This window comes from Orussus abietinus, unplaced genomic scaffold (genome assembly GCF_000612105.2).
Source record: "Orussus abietinus isolate OABI.00-Male unplaced genomic scaffold, Oabi_2.0 scaffold247, whole genome shotgun sequence".
Taxonomy (NCBI): Eukaryota; Metazoa; Arthropoda; class Insecta; order Hymenoptera; family Orussidae; genus Orussus; species Orussus abietinus.
The window spans coordinates 14,562-22,871 of NW_019394396.1; the positions used below are offsets into that span (position 1 = coordinate 14,562).

Consider the following 8,310-nt stretch of genomic DNA (forward strand, 5'->3'; position numbering starts at 1 on the left):
CAAACTCGCTCTGACCCCCCTATATTTGCCCCTCGTTCTGCTGTGCTCTGCACCCCGGCGACTCTCTCGCTCGCTCCTCTCCTTTCCGTCCTCTCGCTCAGCCGTCAGCTGTGCGACACGAATGGACGATCTCGCGAGGACAGCGTATAATTTGATTTATGCAATTCCGTCTTATTCATCGAATCCAATGAAAGAAAACAAACGATCCTCTTTCGTCGAAAATCCATCGAACCCATCTCTTCTCGGGCCAGTCGTAGTCTTCGCAATCCTTTTGACGCCCTCTTTTCGACGAGCCGGTGTGACTTTTCTCTTCCGTGCTCGCCTTTGTTAGAGACTCGTGCTCCTGTTTGGACGACGTACAGCTCGCCAAGACACGCGATACCGATGTCGTTAATAAACTCTTATTACATAATATGTAATGCACTGCTCCTGGAACGATAAAATATTACCTGACCAATGTTCGAAACTTTCCATGAAGGACTCTTTGTTTGCGACAGTCGACTTTTGTCGAAAATCTATTCATATTGGTTTTATTGATCATTTGAATGGAAATTTAGGAAGTACTAGTGCCAATTTCTTTCGTGTACGTGACAGAAGTTCCGAGGTACCTGGCGTGGAAATTTACCAGATGCGGAATTGGAGGGCTTCGGAAAATTTTGGTGTCTTTGCTTTACGGTATGGCTACAGACTTGGCCGAAGTCGTATTTCTTTGTTAGCACCCTATTTTTTGAATGATAAGAAGCATGTAATAAAAGATTATAATTAAAAACAGAATTGTAGTTGTCATGGGGAGATGGAACTTAAAATTATAATAACTCGAAAGGGAAGATTAAGTAGCTTTGAGAAAATATTTGAGTAAGATATTATTTCAATATGAAGGCAAAATTAGATGACAGTGATTTTATTCCGATTCACTACTTTTAAAATACCAAGGTACTTGAACTTATCCTCTGTAACAGTAGGTAGTGCATCAACTTGCAGAAACTGACGGGCTACGTGCCGCTACGCAGGTAATACCCTTGGAAGGTAATATCTATTCTAGTAAAATTCATATCTTAAACGTAGGAAATTTGCACGCTCGTAAATGGGTCCCTTTCAACAAATGATAGGAAAATGACAAAAGAAACGTGAGTATTATGATGATAGTGGATGAGTTGGCAAACGAAGGAAAATCCAAAATTAACTCGAGGGTTTATTTAGCACGTAACTCCCTTCGTAAAGGTTCTTTTGCTGAATTTAAAAGCGCTCCCATTCGTCATCCACGATGTGCAACGCGTAATATATCCTTTAGCATGAAAAGATGAGCCCCTCGCTTGTTATAATTAGGAAACTCCGCTGGAAAATTAGCAGTAATCCTAAGTAATTCTGATCTCGCGAAAAGTGGGCTCGGGTTATCTTCAAACGATGTTAAATCTTTCAATTAGCAAGGATGTGCGGGAGAGCAATTGAAAAAGTACTCGGCCGGAGCGAATCTAAAAGAGGATAAGCTTGTAGCTTTCCTCGCATAAATGACGGTCATGTGTCAAAAGGAAATAATCTTTCAGATTTTTAAATTCCCTAACAAATATAGATGAATGGCCCGGCTCTTACCCTACTGTGGAAACAATGGATAATTCTCGAAATGGCGTTAAACATTTTTAGAAGTGGCGAAAAACTGCAGAGTTCAAAGACAAAAAAAAAATACGCTGTAAGTAAAAAGTGGGAAAATGTTCGCGTGTTAATAAGAAAAGTATTTCGCAAATTTATTTTGCCTACAATTCTTCTTATAAAAGCTTTATCTCCCACAAAAGCGCATCGATTCGTCATCGTGTAATACGAATATGTAATATATCGCTAACTGGTCCAATTAAACTGAATTGATTTAACAGAATACTGCTTAAATTAAGAGACGATTTAAAGATTTGAAATACCGCACCTAAAAAAGTTCATGCAGTCATCGGCATTTGGTTTTCAAGGATCTTCTCTAAATCTCGTCAGAAAGAAAATAACTGTTTAGCCGTACGTGGCTCCGAAAGATATTTTTTAGGTACTGAAATAAATTATTCGAACCTCTAGAACATATGATAAAAGGCAGAATTTTGCTCATTTTTAAGCTAATTGTAAATAAAGTGGAAGTCTGAAAAATAAAAATAACAAAATAATATTTGGAGAACTTATAAATTTTGCAAAAATCGAAGATTATTCTTTAACACTTTTCATTCCAGTCATAAAAGTATCGAGACACCATTTAATATCCTTCGGTGATTAAACTATCCGTAAAAAGAAGCGGCACACACCCGCGTCAGGAAGTGTCACGTAGAAACTGCTTCTAAAGTCAACGTGTGATCGAAGAGCTGACGAAACAAAGAAACGCCGCGCTCATGGTAGTCCGTTCCCGTCTATTTTCTCGATTTTCTCGCAATTTCCGGGGTGCCCGACCGTGACGCTCGAGATCGGATCTGAGTGGTAGTAAGAAGCAAAACCGCGACATCGCGATACTTAAGGACATTATTTCGGGGAAATGAATCCGAAAAATGAAAATCTAGCGTCACGTTGCCAACCGGCAAGAGCCGAGGAAGCTCGTGTCGAAGCCGGCTCGAGCGTGGCTCGAGAGCCGAGTCGCGGCCGGGCAACTACGAGCAGTTTAGAGGACCCGAGTGCCCCCGAAGCCCAACGGAGTCGGCCGAAGTGGAGTCAGTGCGAGACATCACGTAGCCGGTGTTGCTAGGCGCCCGGGTGGGGGGTGGTCGTCGGGTGCAGGGGGGTAGGCATGCCGGTATATAAGTCGCGTCATGGGTGCCGGCGAATCAGTTGTTCGAAGGTCGTGCCGTGAAGGTTGGTCGGTTGTCACTGTAGAGCGAGCGAGCATTCGCGAAAAACGCCGGTTCTTAGAGGGTTGGCAAACGATAACTTCATCCTCCCTAGCTTCTCGAATCCCAAACTCGAAAATTCAGTCTCGAGTAAATTTCTTGGCGCAGCGGTGTCGTCCTTTCTCATCACGAAGTCGTCCCGGTGATCGCAGTCGGTCCTCGATCATTGGTAAATCATGGAAGTACTACCGTGCCCGGTCAACGTCAGCTTCAGCAACACCAGAGGTGAGTCTCGTTTCCACTATTGTGTAACTTTCTTTGTTCTTCTCCATCATTTTTCTCTTTTCTTCGATATTTCGATGCTAGAGGCATTCGTGGAGCAATCTAGCGAGGTCACGTTAGCCACGAGTCCATCAAAATTGACTCGACAGGCTCGCCCAGCTGATTCCGAACATCAGCTGATTTCGTTCGAACGATAATCGCCATCTGATTCGCAACTCGTGCATCTTTTCAGTGAAAAAGTAGCGTTTCGATGAATTTACCCACCTACCATTCTCGAAATAAAAATCTGAAATTCTGCAGTGAATTCGAAACGCCCGGTAAAATTGCATCAGAATTTTGCTCTGTCCTTCCTAACGTTGGCTTCGACTTTCACGTTGTCGGTAAATAGTCCTTAGTTCATCGTTCGGTTTTTGTAGTTCTTCCCATTGACCTGTGCGTGTAACAATAATCGAAAAGGGAAAAACTGTAAGGCCCGAGAGATGCCGTGAAATTATCACAAAAAAAAAAAAATAGTTGAGAACCGATAAGAATTTCAGTAAGACTTCAAACCCATTTTATTACCTACGATCGTTAAATTGTTTTTGTGGATATTTCAACGCATAAATTGTTGACGTTTCTAAGTATAACTCGCTTATTTTGCAATCGCTAATTTCAACGTGGGCTCAATCCAAAAATGGAACACCGCATAACGTAGAATTTCTTTAAACCTTTCTCACGACACGTAAGGGCTGTTCTTCCCTTCTTTCCGATTCAATCAATCCCATCTGATTCTTTTGATGAATTTTAAAGCCGGCTCTCGAGCCGGTAAATTGTCGCTGGTCGTTCCCGAGTCTAGAACTTTCTGCCGGCCTTAGCCCCCCCCCCCCCCGACATCATCGAAAGTGCATTCGCGCTCTACCTTACCGATGGTGTATGACATAGTGGCGTTGCTCTCGCGTTTCAGCTGGATACGTGACGGACGAATTGGACGGGGCCTGTCAAGCGCTTGCGAAGAGGTTGGAGGTCGAGCTGAGGGCGGCGAAGCACGCGCAGCTCGCTTGCGGCGAGGTATTACTCCCTGCCGATCTCTTACCGAAGATAGCCAAGGATGTCCTCGCCATGGCCGAAAACGAGCCCTGTGGTCTTAGGTAAGAACAGCTTCATTTTATTCGACTCGTTCGGGTTTTCGTGCCATTTTCATCCTTTCCGGTGTGCGGCTGCCTCGAGACGCCCGTTGCTTGCTGATTAGTAAAGTAGCGCACGGGAGGGGATACGGAAGAACGAGTATAGACCTGCTTGGAACGTGTCGAAACATGCTTTGAAACGTGATTAAATCAGCTCAGCTGTTGCATCGTTTCAAAGATACGCTTGTAGAGTTTATCAAATATTAGTCTTTTCTTTTTGGAAGATGAAAGTGAATACATTTTAGTGTGATTACATTTTGTCTTGAAATCTGTAATTATCAAAGAAAGCCATCACAGAGTTTGAGAGTTATCTAGAATACTTAGAAAAAAAAGATAAATTTGTTGTTTTCATATAACGTTACAAGGTGTACACGATTATTTTTAAATTTTCGAACGTGCCATTTGAGTGGAGCTTGAGGGCTTTTATTAAGCATTTTGGTTTTTTTTCTTGTTACAGAGGTTGCACACTGTTCATCAGTTTCGAGACGGATAACATGTGCCGAAGGCTGTCCAGGATACAGTGCGATCCTAGCGCGGTGTCGACGTTCGAGTTGTACCTGACGCTGAAGCAGGATCACACTTCATGGCACATATTGCTGCCACAGTTTTTGAAGTAAGTTTGTGATGAGTTTTGTGAAAATTTTGTAAATGAGGAAAATACTATACTATAGTATAGAGTAATAATGGGGACTAATTAGAAATTGTTGTGTTTTTGCAGAAATCTTACTCGTGGTGGAACAATTATGATCAGCCGAGACTTCAGCTTGGAGAAGAAAAAGCTGTACAGATCCTATCAGCAAGATCACTGAAAGGCTCTGCCATGCCTTTGTGGGTCCATCGATACGATCTGATCTTCATTCATCTCTGCCCCGAGGTTCACTGGTGGCCAGTCTTTTGTGATACATTAAGATGACATGGTCTGCACCAGATAACTGCTCTTTCCGTAAGTTCGGTGGTTACCGATACCGAAAATGCCAGAATGTGTGTTTGACTTGACGAGCGTCGACATGCTTTGCTGCAAAGGGAGGAAGAGAGGAGAGACTGCAGCTGGATATCGATGGTATAAAATTTTGAAGTTCGTCTTATAGACATTTCTTTCACATGTGTCAAAGGAGATTCAGAGAGACGTATGCATGCATACTTTTTCCAATTGTCTCCATTTGCTCTGTTAGTCTCCTTGTTAAGATCCACACTTTACAAGCAACTCCGAGAGACTGATCGAGAGATATGCTACCATCCTACCCACTGCAACTTATTGGAATTATATACACGTTTACTCGGTAAGATTTAAAATACATTGTGATAGCGAGAAAACAAATTATGGTAGGTAGCTCTTCTAAGAAGAGGTATATGTCTTCATTAACGAAGATGCATCATTAAGACTCCTAACAAATTTCACGTGATATGTAGTGTAACGATGTTTTATCGACTAGTGGTAGATAGCTAGGTACGTTAGTTTTTAGTTTATCGAGTGCAGGTCATGCGGACCATTTATCATTCTCACTGTCACACGCGATAAACGCTCGCGTGCACGGAGATACGCATATGTGCTATCTGATTGTCCAGTGTGTAAGGTGTATCTTTACGCGTTCATATCCATTGTGAGCTGCTACATCAGCTCAGCCATTTCATCTCAGTCGTTGGTCTGTCTAGTTTTTTATTTTTTTAAACAGGAGGGGGGGATACTTAGCTCTGGAAGCACTTTCAAAGAATAATAGATATCTCTTTGTTTTCAATCTTGTCAATTTCGATCAGTATGTGCAAGGGGCACAGAGGCATAAATTGCTGATAACTGTTTGTGTCCGAGGACACTTCGTCAAAATATTCCATCTTTCTAAAATTGTATTTAAACGGTTTAATGAACATTAATACACATTGTGTCAATGAATTAGTTTGGTTGCTGTATCGTTATATAAACACTTACATTTTGTCAATGTTGTCAAAATTCAAATGTAGTCATCTGATAAATTGTTCGCTAATGATATGAACGAAGAAATGACATTTTTAATTGCCATATTTGGTTTAGTAGTGAATATATTTGACGTTTTGAATTTGGATATCTTACACATTCTTATGATAATTGGACAAAATTGAAAAAAAAGAAAGAGGATCGGTAGTGTTCTTTGTTCGTAGTTCATTTTATTTCAATTTAATCGTTATTGTGAATTGTCCCTTACGTAGTTTTTGGAAGAATATAAAATCGTACCTGTGGATTCGTTAATAAGGTGTATCTCAGTGTCAACAAAATTGTTACGAGATATTCGAGCGAGCGAGCGAACGAGCGAACGAACGATCGAGCGAACGAATGGATGCTTTGTTCATTTTTTTTTTTATGTTTATGATAACTTGGAAATAATTTCTGATTTGTGTGCTGTTGAGGGGAAGTTGATATACCGATCCACTGGTGGTATTGTGATATTAAAGAAAAGCAAGTGTGATCAATGTAAGTTTTAAGTTCGAGCTGTGCAATGACTGTGCAGCTTCTTTTGCGTCAAGCAAAAGAAAATGAAAAGGATTCTTTTTCAACATAAATTATGCAGTACAGGATTTTGCATATTTGAATACTTTGCCTCGATAATTTGTTTTGTTCTTTTTTTTTTATCTTGATGGATCATTCCACGTTGAGAAAACTAAGTTCTACTCTTCTAATGAAAGGTTGGATAAATACAATTTTCAGTGGATTTTGCTGTAGCCTTGAAATTTGCGACGCGAAGGCGCAATAAGACAGCTTGCACACGAATTTGCCAGTTGGCTATGGGTGGGGCAGAATGATTTCGTTTGAATGTCTCACATAATTGTATCGATACTTATTATAACGACACATTAAACGAAATCGTCTACCCTGCAATTATAAAAAGTATATGTGATCTTATATCATTATAATTACGTAGTAACAGAGTATAAGATGCTATTATGTATATTTTATACTGAGTTAAAAGTTATAAAAAAAGAACTAAGATATATGTAAAATATTTAATTTTTCACATATAATGATATTATGACAAGTATTTGTCTCTGCACCGTACACAGAAGCGCAACCCATTACGATTTTGCAAGGTCTCTTGTAAGGCCTCAATGTCAATTGTTTTGAAATCTGTAGAAATCGGCCATATTTACTCCTAATAGAGTTTAATGGGCTAAGAACGGTGGAGAGAGAATTTTATCGAGTGTTTGTATTCAAAATAACCGTGGTGCAACTCGAGTCAGAACGAGTGTTTATTGGCGAGGTTCGTCTATATCCCGATTCTCGATAAGAATAGACAGTGAACGAGATCATTTCACTAGAATGCTTTGGAATCGTATACAATCGGTTTCACATTTTTTTTTTCTTTTCTCCACACCTTAACTGTTGAGTAGTATAGAAATATCTGATTTATAACAGTATTGTACTCTGCACCAAATTTCGTTTGCTTTCTCTTTGCCTCGTGGAACCCGGTGGACAGAATCGAAACAACAGCCATAAGGTATGTGTTTTGGAGGGAAATATCTTTCGAGCTTGAAAACAGAAAAGGTATTTCCACGTAAACACCAAAGAGATAACATGATCTCACGAGTATAAACCAGAGGAGAATCGTCAAGGGAAAATCTCCAAATTCTCCTGCCTCCTCTTTAGACAATTTGGAACAGTCAAACTTGACGATCGGTCGTGTCTCCGAATTCGCGGCGTAACACGTTTTGTACGCATAGACACTAGTATTGCTGACTCTGCAATATCTTTTGTATTAAGTACCACACTATGTGATGTTATTTCTAATTTGTAATATTTACGGTAGAAGTGACGAAAATACAAAAAAAAAAATGATTCAAATGAAACTGTCTATTAATGTTTTATTGTCTCCCCTCCTCCCGGGTAAACATCGGTAAGTCCTCTCTACCCGATCCAGCTTTCGACCATACGGCGTTATTCATTTCAATGCTCGCATACCCTTATCACGTACCCATGACGTATACGATAATATCGTAGATAGTAACCCTTTGTCCTTTCCCCGACTCATCTCGCGATTAAGCTCCTTTCTTCGTTCTTTCTTTACCCTGTTTGGTCTGCCTCGTATTTTAAGAGATCACGTTTATGAAAA

General features: G+C 40.5%; 1 protein-coding gene across 1 annotated transcript; it reads left to right on the plus strand.

Moving 5' to 3' along the window:
- The first annotated feature begins 2,806 nt into the window (after positions 1–2,806).
- Positions 2,807–8,047, plus strand: LOC105704510 (protein charybde). The gene is made up of 4 exons (XM_012433798.2): positions 2,807–3,074; positions 4,015–4,198; positions 4,692–4,847; positions 4,953–8,047. Exons 1-4 carry the CDS (start codon positions 3,026–3,028, stop codon positions 5,041–5,043), a joined length of 480 nt encoding a protein of 159 aa, XP_012289221.1. The 5' UTR covers positions 2,807–3,025; the 3' UTR covers positions 5,044–8,047.
- The last annotated feature ends 263 nt before the right edge of the window (positions 8,048–8,310 follow it).

Coding starts and splice junctions, on each gene's coding strand:
- LOC105704510 (XM_012433798.2), top strand. CDS start 3,026: ATGGAAGTACTACCGTGCCCGGTCAACGTCAGCTTCAGCAACACCAGA. Junction 3,075..4,014: donor CAGCTTCAGCAACACCAGAG/GTGAGTCTCGTT, acceptor CTCGCGTTTCAG/CTGGATACGTGACGGACGAA. Junction 4,848..4,952: donor TTGCTGCCACAGTTTTTGAA/GTAAGTTTGTGA, acceptor GTGTTTTTGCAG/AAATCTTACTCGTGGTGGAA.